Genomic DNA, 22108 nt, shown 5'->3' on the forward strand with positions numbered 1-22108 from the left:
GCATTCACATTTGAAATAATAGCAGTCTTATCAATTAAATGAGTGGTAGTAAATCACCTTTGGAAGTCAATTCTAAACTTATTTTTATTATTATTATTATTATTAGAAACATATTTGAAACAAAATAAATAATGATAATTAAAAATATAAAAATAATATTATTAATAAATAATTGTTTAGTTGTACTTTTTTGAAATATTTGTATAACTCAATAATTTATTGTTCAACTTAGGGAATTTGAGATACAATCATTAATCATACTTTAGTAAATCTCTCTTTTATATTTTTTTTATTTATTTTTTATGATTTATTTAATTTATAATTAATTGTAAACTATTAAAACGAATATGTTCAATGTTTGCCACTTATTCTTTGTCAGTTCTCATTTTTGAACGTTACATTTTGGTTTTTGGAATTTTGATCGAAATGATTTTTTTTTTAATTTTTTGAAAAAAAAATTTGTGAGTGGTGTCGTCTGCCGAGTCGTGTCGCTTCCTCTGAGTCTATCAACAAAAAGCAATAAATTTTTGATTCCAACAGTCTAACAGATCCTTATCCTATCACAAAGATGTCACACAGAAAGTTCGAAGGTAAGATATCATGATAGATTATAGATTATCTCTTATTCATTTATGCCTTGCTATGAAAATATGACAAACTGTTGGTGGTGGGTTGTTGATTCATCAGTAAAGAGGCAATTGGTATTATATTGTGTTGTTGAAAGATGTATCTAACTCTTTACTTCAATCACAGTTGATGATTAATTACTCATCACTCTACTACTACTCTCGTTTCAGGAATGACAAATGTATTGAAAAATCACATTTTCATTCATTTAATACCTCACTTTCATACATCCTCTTATCGATGATGACAAGAGACTGTGCTTGGGTGGTTTTAGGCATAAATGAATACCCTCTCTCTATCCCTCTTTTAAATCACGTCGATTTTTGTACTCATCAAACCACATTCATAAACAATAGCTCCACGTCACGGTTCTTTGGGTTTCCTCCCAAGAAAGAGAGCCGCCAGACACCAAGGTAAGATTAAGTCATTCCCAAAGGATGACCGTACCAAGCCAGTCCACTTGACTGCCTTTATGGGATACAAGGCTGGTATGACCCACATCGTTCGTGATTTGGAAAAGCCAGGTTCAAAGATGCACAAGAAGGAAGTCGTCGAGGCTGTCACCATCTTGGAGTGCCCACCAATGTACATTGTTGGTTTGGTTGGTTACTTGGAAACCGCTCAAGGTCTTCGTCCATACAAGACCGTCTGGGCTCAACATTTGTCCAACGAATTCCGTAGACGTTTCTACAAACAATGGTACAAGTCTGCCAACCACCTCGTTTTCACCAAGTACACCAAGAAGTACGAAAACGACAAGAAGTCCATCGATGGTGCCATCGCTGCCATCAAGAGAAAGTGCACTGTCATCCGTGCCATCGCTCACACTCAAGTCCACAAATTGAACTTGGGTCAAAAGAAGGCTGAAGTCGTCGAAATCCAAGTCAACGGTGGTTCCATCGCCGACAAGGTCAACTGGGTTGTTGAGAACTTTGAAAAGACCGTCACCGTCGAGTCTGTCTTTGCCGAAAACGAGATGATCGATATCATCGGTGTCACCAAGGGTAAGGGATTCAATGGTGTCATCAAGAGATGGGGTGTCCGTAAGCTCCCACGTAAGACTCACAAGGGTCTCCGTAAGGTTGCCTGTATTGGAGCTTGGCATCCATCCCGTGTCTCAACCGCCGTCCCACGTGCTGGTCAATTAGGTTACCACCACCGTGTTGAGACCAACAAGAAGATCTACCGTATCGGTAAGGCTCAACCAGCCACCGGAACCTCCATTCCAACCGGTGCCACTGAATTCGATATCACCCATAAGACCATTACCCCAATGGGTGGTTTCGTCCACTACGGTGTTGTCAAGCACGAGTTCCTCATGATCAAGGGTTGTGTTACTGGTCCACGTAAGAGAGTTTTGACCCTCAGAAAGTCACTCCATGCCGCCACCTCACGTCCAGCTCTCGAGAAGGTCGTGTAAGTATTAAATTAAGTTTATTATTTAAATATAGTGATCATATAAACTAATAACATTAATAATCATTAAAAACAACAATATTTGTTCCCAAAAGTTTGAAATTTATTGACACATCATCCAAGTTCGGTCATGGTAGATTCCAAACTTCCGATGAGAAGAGCAAGGTTATGGGTCCAATGAAGAAGCAAAAGACCGCCGCCAAGAAGAACTAAGCGTGATGATCAAATTTCCCTTTACTTCTAAATAAAACTGATAGGATTTAAACAAACAAAGAATAGTAGTTTATTTGTATTGATTGTTATAAAAATATATAATTGAAATCGTCTATCAACAATTGTATTAATATTAAAGTATATCATTAAATTTAAGTGATATAGATGATAAATTTAATGGTAATCGATGTTAAACATTGAATATCTACTCTTTGATACTGTAATCAAGCTCAAATTAACAAAAAAAAAAAACTAAATAAAATTGTATAGTTTTCAAAAAAAAAATTATCTCTATCACACAAAAAATTTATATATTAGCGATATATAATACGAATTCATGTTATACTTTAAATAGTACTATGATAATGTATTATTATTTATATGTGATTTAGATTATTATATATCTAGAGTTAATTATATAAACAATAAAACATAGTAATAAGCAACTGATTCACGACTCAACAACACTGATATTTATTATTACATTAATATGCAGTCAGTATAAGTCATAATCTAACTTGTTATAATGCTTCAAAATATTGATATTTGGTACATCAATACTTGATATAGTTGGTGAATATGTTCAAGTTGTTTTCTTGTGAGGATTGATTCAATACCAGGATAACTTAAAACTTTAATAAATTGATAGGATTAATTTAAACATTGTTATTATAAGTATCTAATTATAATTCCATCCAAATAGAGATGAGAAAACTTTAATCCCAAACCTAATACAATCATTATATGCCAAGATGTAACACCTTTAAATTTTATATGTGTGGTCATCGAATTTTACTTTCTTTTTTTTTTTTTTTTGTATATACCTAAAAATCTATAAATCCAACTTTTCCTCATTAATCATACCAATGTTGTTTTGTACAAACTTTGTAACTTTGCAAATCAACTTGTGTGGTCATAGTTTCCATACCCAACTCTTTTATTTATTCTATGTGTGTAATGTTGTTTAGATCAAGTGTAGGAGTTATTTTGTTGTTTTTGGCTTGGATCGATACGGCACTATCACAAAAGAAAAAAAAATTGTGATTTACTCACTTTCACACCATTCAATATTTTTTATTTTTTTATTTATTATATATTTAATGCCATTACATATCAATTTATTATTTTTATAGATATATAGTTAATTTTTATTTTAAACATTTGTTGTAGTATTAATAAAGTAAAATAAATACCATTATCAGTGTGAAGCATGATTATTCGTGTATGTCTCATTTAGTACGTGGTTGATATATTGCTAGTCTAGCATCAACAACAAGATTCTCTGAATATCCAGATAGAGTGACCTATAAGAAGAAAAAGAAAAATAGATCATTTCTTTAGAATCCTTCTAGAAAGGAGAGCTCAAAGAAGGCTCCTCACAGAGTTCTCAATCACCACAACGAGACCAGAATGTTCCAATGAAGGAATGGAGCAAAGAGCAACCGATAAAGAATCATTCGCGACAGCTCTAGCGTTCAAAGGTTATCTGGTTTAGGTGTATGGTGCAGGCACGGTGGTAATATAGATCAAGTGATCACAACTTAGTCAAGACCTCTTTGGTGATCACTATCCAGCTGTTCAAGAGGCAAGTGAAGGTATTAGAGGAGGAGATGGAGAAGGAGAGCCACTAACAAAACAACTACATTATGTGCAGGAGGGACCCCACGTCGAGATATCGAATGGTATCTTTATTGATTACTTTGATAGGTTGGTCGCTGAGGACCAAGAGGAAGAATTGGTTATGGGAGATTTGGATTCTCAAGATAGGAATTGGCAGAATGGTTTAATAATGGATCTATTATTACCACCAGATCAAGCAAGTGGTGATTGTCAATGGAATCATTTACAAGTAGATTGGATAGAGAATCAACAAGTTAGAGATTGGTGTGTAAATGGAGTTACACTAAATATAATCAACAATAATAATAATAGTAATATTAAAGTGATACCAGAGAAATCAAATTCACCAGCTACTTTTAAACATAAAAATTTTATGTCGTCGTTAATCAGTAAATTGGTGGATTCAAAAGTAATCAGTATAGTTAATAGATGTCCGTTAGCAGTGGAACCTTTGCACATGAATGGTGTTACACTAAGCATGATCAATAGTAGTGGTAGTAAAGTTATACAAAAGAAATCGTTTAAATGTAGCTGGTAAATTTGATCATAGAAAGAGACGACCCACTGTTGGAGCGAGATATATGGAATTTTATTATTCGGATTGGAATAAGAATCGGGTGGAGCAGGTCTTGAACAATGGGCACCAGTATTCAATTTCCTTGGCACATGTGTCAATTTAAATGAAATGAAAATTCACAGTGGAAAGCAGACTAGATGTCTTGGAGGGTTTTGCTAAAAAGACATCGAAAAACATTGAGGTTACAAGCACAATTGGTTGGATTATGGTTATCAAACTGAAAAATATGTAAAGCATCGATAATCAATTGACACGCACAAGATCAGTCAGTGGTGGTATCCAATTAAATGAAAATAACTATAGTAGATCAATACGAGTAAGTAGAATAGCAAACATCATTATTACAGATGCAACACCATAAACATTAGCATATCAACAGTATCTAGTTTACAATTAATCATGTCAGAGGAAGTAGCAAAATCATTTGTGTTTAAAGAATCTAGAGACGATCAACTATACTCTGCATTGATAGAAATAATCTACAAATCTTGCATTATACATATGTTATTTACAGAATTAGCCTTGGTAATAAAGACATATATAGTAATAATGTTAGATAATGTTATAATAATTAGTGATATAAATAAAGTCAACGTGATGTTAATTAAATTAATATAAAATAATATTGAATAGTTTATTGTTTCGCTTAAATGGTCTGGTGATGAGTGGTCGGTTAGAGGTGAGCATTAATTGGAACTACTGATTCAATATCTAGGAATTACTATACCAGCAACATCCTAGTTTGTCAACTTTATTCTACCTCAATCACTGACTGTCGAAACACCATTAGAGTCATAGAATATATAAAATAAAGATCACTTTTAGTTTCATCCACATCAAGCATCGTTTATCTATCTTAAATGCTATTTTATATTAACAACTATCACTATTTCTAATAAATTATTTTGTTTTGTTTTTTCCTTTTATAACACTAGTTTTCTTTATTTTTTTTTCAAACAAAACTTCTTCTCATCTTTTCAAATAAATATATTTTTAAAGTTTATCAATTACACTTGTTATCTTTATATTATACTAGAACTATCCATTATCTTATATAAATATATTTCTTTAAATCAAATTCTATCTTTCAATATAATATTCAAAGTCACTTTGCATTTGTTATTTTAATAAATTCCTACTATCCTTTTAATAATTAATAATTTAATATATTTTACTATAAAACTTAGTATCCTACTATTTATCATTATCCTTTTTCAACTTTTTTTAGTTTATTCTCTTTCATTACATCAACCCTAAACAAAATCATAATTTCTCATTTGTTTTTTTTTAATATTGTTATTATTAGCCAAGTTGTCTTTAATATCAAATTATCTTATCGAATATTAATATTCTTATTCACCTATTCACTTGTATTGTTTTCTTTAATATTTTTAAGTTTTTTTACATTATTTGTTTTTGAAATTAATTATCACTAGATATCATAAGAATAGTAATCATGTCAGAATCAAATCTTAATAAACTTCAAAGTAAAGATTTGATGGCAATAATAGATAACTTTAAAAAGGAAAATTCAATTAAGAAAGCATATCAAAAGAGTAATAAAGATATGATTAAATTTATCAGAGAGTACAAAATCGATATTGAAAGATATAGAGAAACAAATCCATCAAAGCAATCTACTCCAAATGGATTCAAATTGTATGTGAAGACAGAGGAAAATGTTTGGGATCCTGTGAGGTTTACATCTAATATTTTCAAATTTCAATGTGATGGTAAGAAAAATAATAATAAGTTTGAAGTTTTACTATAATATTAATTAATATATACTTATATAAAATGCAAAATAATATTAACTCAATTTAAAAATTAGTAGAAATGGACGGTATTATTAATATATCAGATTACCAGACCAATAATAATAGTATCAGTTTATATTCAGCTAAAGCAATAGCAATAATAGTGAATATCAATAATTACATAATAGTAACTCATGGTGTATCAATATTTAAAGAATATTTTCTCAAGTCCATTAGAGAAATATTGGATATGAATCCAAAATTGGTTGAGAATTTCAAGGTTTCCATACCAGGAAGGTGCCTAAAGATTCACGAGAGAGATGGAAGACCGCATGGTGACTTCAAGACCATTGGAAATATTCTCACTCATTGGAAAGATAAATCAATTGGCGATCTACTCAACACCACCAAATACTGCCATTTTTGTTGTAGAGATTTTGGAACTGGTTGCTCTTTCGAAACCACCTTTCCAGAGTTAACAGCAACAGCAACAGCAACAGCAACAACAACAACAACAGCAACAGCAACAGCAACAGCAACAGCAACAGCAACAGCAACAGCAACAGCAACAGCAACAGCAACCACAACCACAACAACAACCACAACAACTTCCAATAGTGGAAACCTTAAAACAATTTACTCTCGATTAAAAATATCTATTTGTTTAAAGTTTGTGAATACAATTTCACCCACAACACTCACTCTTGAAGAAATGGAGAGATACAACTACGATATAGAAGAAAAGGATATTAAGACACTCAATTATGGGTTCATGTTCAATCATGGCTGTGGAGCTTGCAAATATTCGATTTGTTTCCGAGAACTCGAACAGTTAGTTCAAAATGGATTTGAATCAATTCGCCAAATGGTGGTTGCCAACTCTTCTTGCCCCAAATGCTACCAGAGAGATTTCCTAATCAAGTTGATGGAGGATTACTTTGGGGAAAAGGTTAATCTTATTGACTTGACCCAAATCCAACCTTTTCAACCTATCCAGGATGATCCAGTCTATAACAATACTATTGTTCTCCCATGTAATGGCTGTTTAAAGGATATACCTTACACTTTAAAGTACATCTACCGATGCTTACTTTACTTAGGAGAGAGTCGCAGAATAACTATGCTCTGTAGCGATTGTCAGAATGGAAAGTGTTCCACCGAAGTCATTTTAGACCATATCGATTGTTCAGACCAATTCAATTTGTCAGGAGTTGATCAAAATGGACATTACATTCTTGTTCACTCAAGATGTGGTATTCAAACCCCTTACTCACTTGAAGAGTTGAGAAAACTCTACAATTTGATGGTTAATCAAGGACAAGAAGTTTTTCATCTTCCCTGTTGCTCTCTCAATTATCTTCAAGTTTTAGCCATTCAAAATCTTCCATTGTTGGTTGATAGGTTCCAAATGAATATTCTCGACGAAAGAAACTTGGAAGGCAAGATCCGAGAATCAAAGTTTAACAAAGACCACCCAGGTTTTGGAAAGATTAAGTGTCCATCAAATCATCCACTTGAAATCAATTTCTATGAACTTGCCTATGGAACCGTTCCTTCATGTAGTGGTTGTTCAAATAATCTCATCCTTTTAAAGAAACTTGAAGGTCTATACTCAGAGACAGGCGATGAAGTAAAAGGTGAAATCATCTCTATGTTGAAGGAAGGTCAGGATGGACAAGATATTATATTTGGATTCAAAGGAAAATGTGGTCACTTACAACTTTCCTCTGGTCAAAAGATAATGAGTACCAACAACAACAATTATTTATTGTCTAGAATATGCAAAGAATGTGCTCAGATGTAAGTTTTCAAAATTTTTTTAACTATATAATTAAATCTTTTTAATTAATATTATCTTTCTAAACAAATAGAACTTGTCCAAAAGGTCACACGTATATAGACCCCAATCCAAATTCTAAGTTACCATATCCATGCCCAGGCTGCATCACAAGAGGACTTCGATATGAGCAATTTGTAATGGGTGCAATTCATTTTTTACATTTATCAGTTGACCCAACCTATGACTATTTCAAGTTAGCTATCGAGGAGAAAATATCTGATTCTAGTTTAAAGAGATCAGAGTTCACACTGTCATTCAAGATATCTTTAGATAGAACAAAGTTGGTTCCATGGAATTGCAAATCTGGATCAAAGTTGATCAAGATCAGAATAGAGGTAGATGAAAACAATCACTTTTGTAGTACATTGATCAAGACATCAGATAGTCTAAAGAATGATATTATTCTGAATGCCAGATCCAGTATTGTAGTGACACATATGTTGAGAATATCTTATGGATTTTTGGAATCTGAATGCAATGTTGTCAGAAAACGTGAAAGATTAATGGAAATCATAGCGTTATGCATTCAGCTCTCTATTAAACACAGATTACCACATCTCTATCTCAGTGATAATAGCTACACTACAGATTGGATGGGTTCAAATAGAGTTACGATTATGGATAAGCAATTCCCACAAGGTTCACCAATGGTATCTCTCGGTGATTCTACAATTCCTCTCACCCAATTGTTGGACTTCTTTGGAAGTTGTGACAATTTGATACCAACCCATGTTGAGTACTCTAAGGAAGAGGAGGTTCAAGTTAGAAATCAAGATGAATTGTTCGGTGTACTCAGATCACTCAAAGATAGTATTCAAACTAAATCAGTAATCATCAATTCATTTGAAAATGGAATTCGACCTATTCTGATTATTAGTTCTCCATCATTCAGAATGATTATCTTAACTTCTCATGGAGTGCATAATCAATACAATCAATTCATTTCACAACTCTTGGAAGCAATCTTTGATTGTAGAGTTTTACATTTCACCTATCACAATGGAAATGGAATTATTAGTTTAGCACAAGATATATATCTCCAATCAAAGCAATTATTGAATATGAATATTCTAGATTTAATACAAACATATTTGCATCTAATTAAATCAACCCACAAAAAATACGGATGTAATTCATCTCTTCATCAATTCAGAGAGATTGATGATTTATATTAAATAAACCAAATTGTTTTGAATTGATTATAATATTATTACCTACAAAGAAAACTAAATGTTGATATGACAAAACAAAACTGGCTCTTGCTTGTAACCATAAATCGAAAAAAATAAAAAAAACTACTCAGATCACATTAACCCCACTAATTTTTAATTTTTACTTTTTTTTAAAATTAATGTGCAGGCGAAAGTTGTTGGGAGCCAGTTTTGTTTTGTTTTTCAAAAAAATAATAGTGTATTGATTGTTATAAAAATATATGATTGAAACTGACATATCTAGGGTTGTAATGTAATTAAAAGTATATCTTGAATTTAAGGTGATAGGGTGATAATGTGAATACTAATCAATGTTGAGGATTAATTTTTATTTTAAAAGTGTTCATATTTTATTTAAATTTGTGTTTAATTAAAACAGAGTTGGTTGCTTTAGTATGTTGACTTCTATTGGACATTAATATGAATTTTACAGTTTTAACCCTTGCCAGTGGCTGATCAGGCTGGCTGTTCCGGTGATTGAGGATCGGATGATCTTATTTAAAGTGTAGGAGTGGTCTCTGATGTCTAGCTGCTTTAGATAGTAGGGTAGGTCGTGGACAGTAGGTTGACCTTCTTTGGTTGTCTCTGTGTTGTATGTACCAAAGGCACCAATGATTATAGGTATGACTGCTACATTGTGGTCTGGGTTACTCTTCTTAAGTGCGGCTGCTAGTGGTTGGTATTTTTCAATCTTATCTCGGCTTCTTTTAACAATGTTGTTTTCATGATATTTCGATGATTTTTGATTGGTTCGGTTCTTAACGATTAGATCTGGTTTGTTGGTTTTGGTCAGTGCATTATCTATTCTGGCTTCATGTAGGATCTCAATGGTGTCAGACTGGTAGACTGCGCCTGGCTTGTAAGGTATTCTGTGGAACTTCAGCATCTCTTTGAGTATCACTTTCACTACAATGTTGTGTCTTGGTATTATACATAATAGTTTCATCGCGTGGCATGAGGATACAATGTGCTCCATTGACTCTCTTGCGGAATGACACTTTCTACACTTTGGATCGTTACGGCATTTCCCATGATTCCTTTTGCTGACAGGGTGTTCATGTTCTCTGTCAGTGCAAGCCATAGGTGGTGGTCAACATGTCGCGTATGAATCTTCATCGGGCTATCCAGTTTCTTGCCAGGTTTTCTCTGTGTTTGATTCAGAATTTGGTTCTAGCTGTTGATTCAATTGGGTGTTGTTCTCTATATACATTTTTGAGCTCACTATTGTTATTAAAAATTCAATTTCAATTTGTTATTGTTGCTATCAAATCTGCAAATCGATAATAAATAACTATTAATTGACTATCTTAAATTAAATCTTAAATATTATTATTAATTTTTTTTTTTTGGAATTTTTGAATTTAATGTGGTAAAAATCTCGACAAATTGTAAAAAAATGATAACTTTTGAAACGTGCATTTTGATCATAGTAAAAATTCAAAGTGCCTATGACAACGAAACAATCGTAGTGGAGCTGAAATGGGGTTTGTGATTGTAGGGCTGCCATCGTGATTGTGTAGTATTGTTTCTCCATCCTTGTCTATTTGCCATTTTCCATCTATACTGAATATGAGTTTGTAGTCAAATAATTCCATGATCTGGTTTTCAGGTCTATCTTGTGAATTTGTAGTATGTAATTGATCCACCTCTCTGTACTTCTTCCATCAGTTGGTTGTTGACTTTGGTGTGCTGGTGGAGGTGCTTGGCTACTATTCCTGTTAATATCTTACATGTGCTGTTAATGCATGTGATTGGTCTGTAGTTGGCTTCGTCCTCTTTGTCACCTCCCTTGTGGATCCGGTATGTTATTCCTTCACAGAACCATTTAGGGAACTCCATGATATCCAAGTATAGGTACTCATTGAAGGCTTCAGCTAGGTCCTCATGGTATCTCTTAATCCTCTTAATCCAATAGTTGCAAATTCCATTTGGGCCTGGAGCTGACCAGTTCTTCTTGTTTTTAATGTAGTTGGATATGTCTCCAGAGTTGGCTCCAGAACTCAAATGCTCTCGTTGTTGTCTGAATTTTCTGTTGTTGCGTGTTGTTTTGGTTATTAGTTGTTGTTCTCTTCACAGTTATTATTTAGTATGCTTTTCCTTCATCTTTTAGCATCATTTCATTATTGTATCTAAACTTTGCTTTTTCTCTTATCTTTTTGATGTAGTCTATATATCCAGTCTTCAACGCCTGTAAACTCTTTATCTTTCCTTCTACACAGTTCGCATTGAACGTCATATACTGTCTTTTGAAACTACGAGAAGTAGGCCTAGCCGTACAACCAACATCGAAGGCTGCAAAAACCATTATTACTTGTTCCAATATGATAGTCTTAATCTAGTGATTCTATTTCAGTATAATCAACATAGAATATGAAGTCATCGATTTAAAAATGAATTCTGAGTGAAGTTTTGAGATGAATACTTTATCACCCACAAGACCATTACCTCAATTGGTGGTTTCGTCCACTACGGTGTTGTCAAGCACGAGTTCCTCATGATCAAGGGTTGTGTTATTGGTCCACGTAAGATAGTCTTGACCCTCAGAAAGTCACTCCATGCCGCCACCTCACGTCCAGCTCTCGAGAAGGTTGTGTAAGTATTAAATTAAGTTTATTATTTAAATATAGTGATCATATAAACTAATAACATTAATAATCATTCAAAACAACAATATTTGTTCCCAAAAGTTTGAAATTTATTGACACATCATCCAAGTTCAGTAGATTCCAAACTTCCGATGAGAAATCAAAGGTTATGGGTCCAATGAAGAAGCAAAAGACCGCCGCCAAGAAGAACTAAGCGTGATGATCAAATTTCCCTTTACTTCTAAATAAAACTGATAGGATTTAAACAAAAACAAAGAATTATAGTTTATTTGTATTGATTGTTATAAAAATATATAATTGAAATCGTCTATCAACAATTATATTAATGTTAAAGTATTTTGATGATAAATTTAATAGTAATCGATGCTAAACATTGAATATCTACTCTTTGATACTATTATCAAGCTCAAATTAACAAATTAACAAAAAAAAATTATCTCTATCACACAAAAAATTTATATATTAGTGTGATATATAGTACGAATTCATGTTATACTTTAAATAGTACTATGATAATGTATTATTATTTAAATGTGATTAAATTATTATATATCTAGAGTTAAAATAAACAACAAAACATAGGTATAAACAACTGATTCACTACTCAACAACACTGATATTTATTATCACATTAATATGCAGTCATTATAAGTTAGTCTATCAGGTTATAATGCTTCAAAATATTGATATCTGGTACATCATTACTTGATATAGTTGGTGAATGTGTTTAAGTTGCTTTCTTGTGAGTATTGATTCAATACCAAGGATCGATACAGATTGATGAATCAATGTAAGCTGTCTGTATCACCCAAAAAAATATTTTCTTAGTTTCGAGAGCATCAGTATCAATATAAAATTTATTTAGGTAATTAAATTATTTCAAAAAATTATATAAATTAGTTTATTAATCTGATTAGATTATCATATTACAAAGAACTTTCAATATATTGGTTTAAACAAGGTGATATATTTTACAAAAATAAGTAAAACACAATGATGTTAAATATTTAGATTTTTCTCTTTATTGTTAATTTATAACCTTCGGTATTCCAATGTTTCTGACAAAGTTCAAGGTTTTCTTTGTCATTTAGTAAGTCATTAAAGAAATCATAAGTAATCTTTTGACCAGAAGTGTGTACTATGATTTTATGACACTTTGATGATATGCTGTTGAATGTGGTTATAAACTCTTTAATTAGCTCTTTCATCTGTTCGTTTTCTTTGTATCCCCAATCGATTTTATCGGTATATGATTCAATATCTAACTTTCTAATATGTTTATTGGATTTCAACATGTCGAGTGTCCACATAAGATGTTGTTCATTGAGATTTAAGAGTATAAGTTTGTTTATCGTTGTATTATTATTGTGAGAGAGTAAAGAGTAAAATGATTCACCAAGAATATCACATGATATTTCAAGATTAGAGAGTGTAGTATTGACCAATAATGATTGAGAAAAGCTTTGGGATACTAATTTGAATGTTGATTCATCACTTATCTTGTGATTCGAACAAAAGTTTGACAATGACAGTGTTTTCAAGGATTTATTGTTGGAGAGTCTTTGACAAAACTCTAACCATTCACCAGTTTGGTTGTTGTTTGCAATCATTTCGGTATGATCATCTTCGGAACCATAGGTACAACTACAATATCCAATATCATCATTCTCATCCTTTCCAAATAAACTTAGAATCGATGAAGCTTTGAATGATTCAATATGATCGTTAACAATCAGTTTTAACTCTTTGATATCGACATAATCCTCGTCACATATTGTAATGGATATCAGTGAATCGATTTTAAAAAGTTTGGAATAAGGAATGTGAAGTGCTCCACTGCTATGACCACCGCCATCATATTCGAAATAGAGAGTGTTGACACGCCATCTCTTGATCGGACTGAAATCAAACTTATAACCACGATCATAAGATCCATCGGCCGCCAGGTCACTTGTAGTCATTATTACTTGTTCCAACTGTGAATAGTCTTGATCTAGTGATTCTATTTCAGTATAATCAACATAGAATATAAAGTTATCGATATACAAATGAATTCTGAGTGAAGGTTTGAGACGAATGATATCCTTAATCAATTTCATGTTGTTGGTGAAGATTGACAATCGTTCTAGATTGCTAAACTTTAAGAGATACTCACAGATATTTGAGTCTTTATCTATTTCAATTTGAACTCTATCCAATAAATATAAATTTTTGATTGTGCTTAACTGAAATACCGATTGACTCTTTGAAAGATAATCAATAGATTTCTTTAAAAGTTGTGATTGTTCTTGTTTGTTGTATCGTGAGTCTTTGAACAGATAATCTGTGGCAATTGTTTTCGATATGATATTGAACCATTCTTTACAAACCAAAACATAGTTCAATACAAGTTTAATAGGTTTTTTTATTCTTGTTTGGTAGCAAACATCATCGACACATAATCTGAAATCACTCTCCAAATCTAATGAACCAATTGATAGACTAATGATTTTTTGAAGAATTATTTTCGATTGTATCAATTTGTTATTATTATTACTATCATTATCGTTGTCTTGAAATGACATTTTATAAATAATTTAATAATAATAAAAAAATTTTGTTTCCGATCTTAATGAGGAAACATTTTTTTATTAAAAATAATTCTAAAAAAAAAAAGTTTTAAAAATTAAATTAAAAAATTCACATAACAAAAGTGTGCTAAACAGTTGTCAATATAACTTGCTCAAGTATTTTGATTTTCAATTTTTTTTTCGCATTTTACATAATAAGTAACCATAGATCTATTTGATCATAAAAACATCTTGACAATCAAATTTTTCTGGATTGTTCACTTGTAATGTATGTCTCTAGTTAAAAACAAAAATATTAAAAAACTATACTTTGTAACGTTAATGAGGAGGGGATGTTTGTCATATCTCTATAGAAGGTGAAATGACAACAGGTATTTTATTTGTGATAAATCGATAAGTTATTTATCAATCTTCTTTAAAAGATTCTAACTTTCTTTTTTCTTTTAATTGGATTGTTAAACAAATCAAAGAGTTCACTGTCGATATCATTGATTGACTTGGACCAATGTTGTCACAATCCGCAGGTAAATCGAATGCAAATTCATCAAATAAGTTCTCATAGTTGAAAAAGTTCTTGATTGAATAACCTTGATGAGTGGCATTGATATTGCTTAGGAGAAGTGACACTGGTGAACAAGTTTTGGATCAAGGTATAGTGTTTCATTATTGAACACCGCTCACAGGTTCTTTGGCAACACAGTCAATATTATATATATACAAATGGTACGTTTATTGATATTTTTGGAAAAGATCTTTCATTTAAAATCCACCTGGTGTAATTGAATCGGGATCCTGGTTAAAATTTGTATCGCACTTGGTTTTTCAGAAAGTAATACAAGATTTAGATAAATAAGATCAATCTTCAAGATTGAGGTTAAATTTTCAAAAATGAAAATAATAAAAAAAAAATTTTAATTTCTTATTTAATTTAATAATTATGGGCAAATGAAAAAGATTCAATTTGAACATTGACAGGGCAGTTTCTGCATGGTGGACACCAGGGAATACAACGGTTATCAACATTTGGTAATGTTCTTACTGGACAAGATGCATATTTTATAGCCATCTCACAAATATCCTTTGATCTAATTAATCAAACAAAAAAAAAATAGTTAATATTATTATAATTTACTATTTTTTTAAAATGAAATTATAGATACTCGATGTTTGGAAGAATAACTTTGACACCATCAGTGCAAGTAAAACTACACTCAGGAACCGCTGAAACACTTGAAAGTGTAAGGGTTGCTAGTATTAAAACAAATAAAATAATATATTGAGATTTCATTGTTTGTTGTGGTTGAAATGGTTTGATAACTCATTCACAAACATTTTACTATTTATAGAGATATTGAAAGAACGGAATGCATCTCTATTTCTTTGTGCATATGGATTAAGAACAGTATATGGAACGGAATAAAAGCTAAGATGTATCATTTTTGTTTAATACTAAAAAAAAAAAACTTTTTTTACTAAATTTTGATATAAATGGAACAGAAGCTTATCAAAGAAAATTTGTTGATACAAAATCCCTTTTTTTTAACTATTTTAGTTTCAACATTTTTTCCAAATAAAGTTTATTTTGCTAAAAATCTAAATTTTTGTTTTAAAAATCTTGAAAAAATTGGCTCAGCAAAAAAAAAAGTAAAAACACAGAAATATCTTGAAGGTTAGTGTTTACTTCATACACTTTGAGATTATCAAAGTTATTCCGTTCCATTTCAATGTTCTTAGTCTTTACACACACAAGTAAAAGAAATGCATTCCGTTCTTTCAGTATCTCTATATAAGAAATTACAAGATGACCTATAAAGTCATAAAAAAAAAAATACAACAATAATTATACAAATAAAATAACGTACAATGAAATCTCAAATTTTTATCCTCTTGGCTTTAATTCTAGCAATTGCACTTTCAAGTGTTTCAGCGGTTCCCGAGTGTAGTTTTACTTGCACCGATGGTGTCAAAGTTATTCTACCAAACATCGAGTATGTAAAAAAATGAAGTTCATTTTATCAATTTAAAATAAAAATGCTAACATTTTTTAATGGTCTTATTTAGAACCAAAGAAATTTGTGATATGGCTGTAAACTATGCCGAGTGTCCAGTAAGAAAGGTACCTGATGTAGATCAGTACTGTATCCCATGGTGCTACCCTTGCAATCAATGTACTGTTGATGTCAAAGTTGCATCCTATTCTTTTGTTGATATCTAAATCAATCAAGATGATACATCATTTCACCTATGATCAATAAATATATAAAATGTTCATATTTATATTGGCGTTTTATCACTTTTTCCTTTTATAAACATTTTTTTATTCTTGTGTTTTTGTAATCAACAATCAAATTTGAAACAAAAGAATAGTATTTGTTACTAAAATAAAAATATTAATATTGAGAATATTGACAGTAATATATTTAAATATAGATATAATAAAACAAAAATGTTATTTTTAAAAAAAAAAGTAAAAAAAAAAGGTTTTAATTAAACTTATTTTTCTTTTGCTTAATGTTAACCTTTTAGTTGGCAGCAATGGAAGTTGGTTGTTGTGGTTGTTGTTGTTGTTGGCTGTCGATGAGAGATTGTGCTTGTTCTATCTTGTTGTGAACTTCACCGTTGACAACCATCTCATAGAGTTCCTTGAGTTCATGTGAGCTCATAATCATTCCAGTGATTTTTGGCGCTTGGTTTGGATATTTCATGGTGACGATATTGTATATCTCTGTTCCTATTATTTCTTTGGCATCGTTCTCTGGCATTTCTAACAGAGAGTGTAAACTATATGTAATATTTACTGGTGTGGTAGTGCTGCTGCTGCTGCTGGTTGTCTCTTCTCCATTGGCAGTAGTAGTGGTGGTAGCCTGTGATAAAGCATTTTCTGGTGGTGGTGTAGTTGGTGTTGAATCGTTATTATTACTATTGCTATTTATATTATTAGTGTTATTATATCTACTACGTGGTGCTCCAGAGTTATTATGATGATTTGGATTGAATGATCTTGGTTTACGATAGAATGATGGACTACCGTTTGGCTGATTGGCTCCAATGTTGTTTGATTTCATTGGGATGGAAGATGAACGTCCACCTTTATATGATGATGGTGGTGTTGTCATTGGCAATGAAGATGGTTGTTGTCCTGGTTGTTGTTGTGGTTGTTGTGGTTGTTGTTTGTTATAACGTGGGTTGGACGACATTTGTGGTGCCATTGGGTGGCATTTGATGTGTATAGTATGGTGGTTGTTGGTGTGGGTGGAAAACTTGACCTTGGTGGTGTGGTGAGTGTGGGTGTGGGTGGTGGTGATGGTATGGATTACGGAAGTAGTATGGCATCGGTTGTAATGGTATATGGGGTTGTGGTTGTGGTTGTGATGGGTCGTTGCTGCCGTTGCTTTGCAACTGTTGCATACGCTTCTTGTATTTACGATTGGAGAAACTGACAGAGAGTGGCTTGCTTCCCAGAATGAATCCGTTCATCTTTTCAATGGCAATGTTGGCCTCCTCCTGAGTAGAGTACGAGAGGAATCCGAATCCACGGTTCTTTCCATTCTCTTGAACGATCTTGATACCCAAAATGGTTCCATGCTTGGCAAATTCCTCACGAATAACTTCCTTGTCGATGGATTCATCGATATTGTGAATAAATAATGTTAAATTGGTTGGTGCTACTGAATTATTGTTGTTGCTGCTGTTGGTTGGATTTCCATTGCTATCAACTGTTGTCGTTGTTGTTGTTGTTGTTGCTGCTACTGTTGGCGCTGTAGAGTTATTGACAACATTGTTGTTGTTGTTTGGATTTCCATTGGCTTGTTGTTGTTTGATCTGACGATGCTCAATGTTTCTTTCCATTTTATTTTTAATACGATCGATGGTGATTGGTTTCGAAAGGATTTGGATTGGTTCTGGATTGTCCATGAGACGTTGGGCGTCCTCGACCGACTTAAACTCGACGAATCCCAATCCCTTTGATTTTCCATTGTTGTCCAATCTAATAATACAAGATTCAATCTCACCGAAACGAGACAACTCTGCTTGGAGCTGTTCTACGGTGGCTAGCTCATCGATGTTCTTGATAAACAATTTGTGTTCGTTCTTCTCTTTGAAACGCTCCACCTTGGAGACAAACTGCTCGACAGTGATTGGCTTTCCACACAACATGGTTCCGTTGACTCCTTGGATGGCACGATCGCTAGACTCTTGTGTCTCAAAGTGGACGTAACCGTATCCCTTGGAAACACCCTTTTCATACTCGATCTTGCATGACAAGATGTTTCCAAACTTGCTGAATGTATCGAAAAGCATAGCATTGTCGACTTGTTTATCGAGATTCTTGACAAAGATGTTGCCTACGTTTGATTTACGCTTGGTTGGATCACGGAGTGACCACATGATACGGCATGGACGACCCATGATCTGTGAGTAGTTCAATGTATCTAAAGCACGCTCGGCATCGATCGAGTTGAAAAAGTTGACATAAGCGTATCCGAGTGAGCGGAAAGTGATAGAGTCACGACAGACGTGGATAGAGGCAACGGCGGAACGGCCAACCTTTGAAAAGAGTTCACTCAACATGATTTCATTGACATCGGGTGCAAGATCGCCAACATATAGTGAGGTGTATTGTGATGCCAGGTAGTTGTAGTTGTTTGGATGGTGTGGCATCGGTGGCATCACCATTTGGTGGTGTGGGTGATGGTGATGTGGCTGTGAGTGTGGATGGGCATGTGGATGCATCATTGGATGGACGATGGCGCCATTGTTTCCATTGGCATGGTGGTGATGTCCATTTCCGGCGGCGGCAGGGTGATGGTGGTGACCATGGTTGTGGCTGTGGTTGTGATGGTGGTGACCGTTATGTCCACGGTGGTTGTGGTGGTGATGTGCGTGTGGTTGGTGTGAGTGATGTTGTTGGCTTGACTCTACGGCAGCATTGTCTGGCAATGAAACAGCAATATTACCAGTGGTAGTTGATTCTTCAACCACACAGTTAACTGTGACCTCTGAGGATGTTGTAGTTGTTGGTACCATTATAAATGTTATTACTAACTACTTTTTGAAATTTTTTGAGTTGAAATTGACTTTTTGAAATTAATGAAGAAGAAGAAGAATGAGGAGGAGAGGAGTTGTTTTGGAAATATATTATTATTATATTATTATCCAAACCAAATAAATAAAAACAATCAAACCAAAATAATACAAATGATTTTGTAATAACTTGTTGGAATTGATTGGATTTAAAAAACTAAAATAAACAAGCTATATTTAATGATCCTGCTTTGTGAAGGAAGAAAGAAATAGAATTTGTTTTTTTTTTTTTTTTCAATTAATGAATAGGGCAATTACCTAAAACTAATGATAATATGAAATGATTGCAATGATTGGTTATAAAGTATTATTAGTACAGAGAACAACTATGTTTAAAAAGTATAAAATGCAATGAAAAAAAATATATATATTTTACTCCTTGATATGAATGAGTTATTAAAAAAAATGTAAAGTATATACTCTTGCATATTAGAATCACATCACTCAATTGCTTTTTAAAAAATATATAAATATGTGTGTGGGTGTAAGCAAGTAAGTGGATCGAGTCTGAACAACAAATTTAATAAAACACACGTATTTATCACTTTACACACACGCCAATGAATTATATGGTTGTTATTATTATCATCAAACACATCATATTACTCATCATCCTTCACATTTATTAAATAAACATTCTTTTGAGTAAAGGCTGTTGCCAATAACAAAAGTGAATGAATGATTACTATTAATAATAATGATGTTGTTGTTGTTGTTGTTGTTGAATATTATACTACTCCAACTTTTTCTATTTTTTTACTTTTTTTTCATATGATATAAAACTTTTGATTTATGCATATAACAAATAAAAAATTTTTTTAAAAAAAAGTGGTGTGGGTGATGATGAAATTGGGGTGAAGGTAATCTTTTCCATCAGACATAAATGTACGCACTTTTTTTAGATATATATCTCTGTTTTTTTTGATTATGAATTTTTTTTTAAAAAATGATTATTCATAGCTACATTTAAATTTTTGAAACTAAATCTAAGGTCTTGTTGATGATGATAATTAAAGTGTGTTTGAGTGATGATTAATGATGTAGAAGTAGTAGGGTAAGATTGATCAGATGATAGAATAATTACAGGTACGGTATTTTGATATGATGATAACAGATTTGAAATTTATATAGGTATTATTACAAATGTTTATATTAAAAAAAAAAAAAAAAAAAAGTAAATTATTCTTACCAGTCAAACACAAATTATACAATCAAACTTGACACTGCAAAATTGAATTGGCTGTTGTGGTGACTCTTATCTGCTGCTGCTTATACTGCTTCGTTTCAAAATGTTTTCACAACACAAAATTTCATGAGACGAGTAACCCAAACAAAAAAAAATATAAAAAAAAAATAGAAAAAAAAAGAAAAAAAAATAAGGTGAAAATCAAAAAAATGGAATTATGTTGTGCAAAAAAAGATAAACAAAAGAGTTTGAACATCGACCTGGTTTGATTTAGTGCACCACCAAAATAATATAGTTTGAAAAAAAGTCAAACAACTTTCCGATGAGTTTTTGTCGTCACAAATAAAAAACAAAAAAAAAAATAAAAACCCAAAAAAAAAAAAAAAAAAAAAACAACCCTCCCACTTTTAGAAAAAGATGGTGTTTGCAAATGCAATGCGGATCATCTTTTTCATTCCATTCCATTAAAATAAAATAAACCAAATAAAGGAATAATTAATATAGTTTATATTTTTACAATTTATTTAAATTTGAATAGTACAATTAATATTATTTTGAATATGTATTCAAAAATGTGAATTGGATAATAAAGGTTCGTACAAGATTTTAGAAAGATGTGGCAGTTTGACCATAAATGTGAAGTTTTGATGTACAAGTAGTTGGTTAAAAAATAAAATGGTTGTTTAGAATAATTTACATCCACCTCCACTGGTTCTCTTCTTTTTTGATTTGCTTGGGTCTTTGGAACGAATTTGTTTGACCAGTTGATCAAAGGCAGCAGAGATGTTAATTTTACTCTTGGCTGATGTCTCTAAAAAGTCAACGTTACCACCCCATTTCTCAACCAAATCTTGACCCTCTTTCGAGGCGACTTGACGATCCTTCTCAAGATCACACTTGTTTCCAAGAACCACCATTGGAATACGTGAGGTCGTTGAGTCCTTGACACGACACACTTGTTCCTTAATGTTATCCAATTCATAGAAAGTTGATTTAGCAGTGATACTATATACTAAAATGAAACCTTGTCCATTTCTAATATATAAATCTCTCATTACCAAAAAGTTTTCCTAAATAAATAAAAATAAATTAATGATTTTTATTTTTATTTTGATTTTCCAAATTTACTTACTGTTCCAGCAGTATCCATAATTTCCAACATAATATGGTCACCATTGAATTCAATTACTTTTCTATACATATCCTCAATGGTTGGATCATATTGGTCAACAAATTCTCCATTTACATATTGGATAGTGACAGCGGATTTACCAACACTTCCACTTCCAAGGATTACAATTTTCAAATTGGTCATTGTTAAATATTATTATTGTTTTTTATAAATTTTCAATCTAAAAAAGTATTTTATATTGATTTGAACAGTTGATTTGAATATTATA

General features: G+C 32.1%; 12 protein-coding genes across 12 annotated transcripts; 5 read left to right on the plus strand and 7 right to left on the minus strand.

Annotated features, from left to right (window-relative positions):
• Positions 1 to 568: 568 nt before the first annotated feature.
• On the plus strand, positions 569 to 2256 carry rpl3 (60S ribosomal protein L3; the record flags this gene model as incomplete). The annotated part of the gene is made up of 3 exons (XM_020579700.1): positions 569 to 590; positions 984 to 2043; positions 2139 to 2256. The coding sequence occupies 3 exons, from the start codon at positions 569 to 571 to the stop codon at positions 2254 to 2256; spliced, it is 1200 nt and encodes a 399-aa protein (XP_020430375.1).
• Positions 2257 to 3466: 1210 nt separating this feature from the next.
• Positions 3467 to 5313, plus strand: PPL_08902 (uncharacterized protein; the record flags this gene model as incomplete). The annotated part of the gene is made up of 4 exons (XM_020579701.1): positions 3467 to 3492; positions 3802 to 4410; positions 4822 to 5052; positions 5268 to 5313. 4 exons carry the CDS (start codon positions 3467 to 3469, stop codon positions 5311 to 5313), a joined length of 912 nt encoding a protein of 303 aa, XP_020430376.1.
• A 596-nt stretch (positions 5314 to 5909) lies between these two features.
• On the plus strand, positions 5910 to 9225 carry PPL_08903 (uncharacterized protein; the record flags this gene model as incomplete). Its single annotated transcript, XM_020579702.1, has 3 exons — positions 5910 to 6186; positions 6285 to 8010; positions 8082 to 9225. The coding sequence occupies 3 exons, from the start codon at positions 5910 to 5912 to the stop codon at positions 9223 to 9225; spliced, it is 3147 nt and encodes a 1048-aa protein (XP_020430377.1).
• Positions 9226 to 9611: 386 nt separating this feature from the next.
• PPL_08904 (uncharacterized protein) lies at positions 9612 to 10342 on the minus strand (the record flags this gene model as incomplete). Its single annotated transcript, XM_020579703.1, has 2 exons — positions 9612 to 9754; positions 9862 to 10342. The coding sequence occupies 2 exons, from the start codon at positions 10340 to 10342 to the stop codon at positions 9612 to 9614; spliced, it is 624 nt and encodes a 207-aa protein (XP_020430378.1).
• Positions 10343 to 10555: 213 nt separating this feature from the next.
• On the minus strand, positions 10556 to 11566 carry PPL_08905 (uncharacterized protein; the record flags this gene model as incomplete). Its single annotated transcript, XM_020579704.1, has 3 exons — positions 10556 to 10563; positions 10992 to 11329; positions 11397 to 11566. The coding sequence occupies 3 exons, from the start codon at positions 11564 to 11566 to the stop codon at positions 10556 to 10558; spliced, it is 516 nt and encodes a 171-aa protein (XP_020430379.1).
• Positions 11567 to 11755: 189 nt separating this feature from the next.
• PPL_08906 (uncharacterized protein) lies at positions 11756 to 12060 on the plus strand (the record flags this gene model as incomplete). Its single annotated transcript, XM_020579705.1, has 2 exons — positions 11756 to 11853; positions 11949 to 12060. The coding sequence occupies 2 exons, from the start codon at positions 11756 to 11758 to the stop codon at positions 12058 to 12060; spliced, it is 210 nt and encodes a 69-aa protein (XP_020430380.1).
• Positions 12061 to 12874: 814 nt separating this feature from the next.
• Positions 12875 to 14431, minus strand: PPL_08907 (uncharacterized protein; the record flags this gene model as incomplete). Its single annotated transcript, XM_020579706.1, has 1 exon — positions 12875 to 14431. The coding sequence occupies one exon, from the start codon at positions 14429 to 14431 to the stop codon at positions 12875 to 12877; it is 1557 nt and encodes a 518-aa protein (XP_020430381.1).
• A 934-nt stretch (positions 14432 to 15365) lies between these two features.
• On the minus strand, positions 15366 to 15874 carry PPL_08908 (uncharacterized protein; the record flags this gene model as incomplete). The annotated part of the gene is made up of 3 exons (XM_020579707.1): positions 15366 to 15522; positions 15598 to 15685; positions 15775 to 15874. The coding sequence occupies 3 exons, from the start codon at positions 15872 to 15874 to the stop codon at positions 15366 to 15368; spliced, it is 345 nt and encodes a 114-aa protein (XP_020430382.1).
• Positions 15875 to 16300: 426 nt separating this feature from the next.
• PPL_08909 (uncharacterized protein) lies at positions 16301 to 16652 on the plus strand (the record flags this gene model as incomplete). Its single annotated transcript, XM_020579708.1, has 2 exons — positions 16301 to 16425; positions 16499 to 16652. The coding sequence occupies 2 exons, from the start codon at positions 16301 to 16303 to the stop codon at positions 16650 to 16652; spliced, it is 279 nt and encodes a 92-aa protein (XP_020430383.1).
• Positions 16653 to 16959: 307 nt separating this feature from the next.
• PPL_08910 (uncharacterized protein) lies at positions 16960 to 17553 on the minus strand (the record flags this gene model as incomplete). The annotated part of the gene is made up of 1 exon (XM_020579709.1): positions 16960 to 17553. The coding sequence occupies one exon, from the start codon at positions 17551 to 17553 to the stop codon at positions 16960 to 16962; it is 594 nt and encodes a 197-aa protein (XP_020430384.1).
• Positions 17554 to 17611: 58 nt separating this feature from the next.
• pabpc1B (RNA-binding region RNP-1 domain-containing protein) lies at positions 17612 to 19465 on the minus strand (the record flags this gene model as incomplete). Its single annotated transcript, XM_020579710.1, has 1 exon — positions 17612 to 19465. The coding sequence occupies one exon, from the start codon at positions 19463 to 19465 to the stop codon at positions 17612 to 17614; it is 1854 nt and encodes a 617-aa protein (XP_020430385.1).
• Positions 19466 to 20124: 659 nt separating this feature from the next.
• Positions 20125 to 22023, minus strand: rapC (Ras family protein; the record flags this gene model as incomplete). The annotated part of the gene is made up of 3 exons (XM_020579711.1): positions 20125 to 20207; positions 21406 to 21778; positions 21841 to 22023. 3 exons carry the CDS (start codon positions 22021 to 22023, stop codon positions 20125 to 20127), a joined length of 639 nt encoding a protein of 212 aa, XP_020430386.1.
• Between the last annotated feature and the right edge of the window lie 85 nt (positions 22024 to 22108).

This window comes from Heterostelium album (assembly GCF_000004825.1).
Source record: "Heterostelium album PN500 unplaced genomic scaffold PPL_scaffold9, whole genome shotgun sequence".
NCBI classification, from domain to species: Eukaryota; Evosea; class Eumycetozoa; order Acytosteliales; family Acytosteliaceae; genus Heterostelium; species Heterostelium album.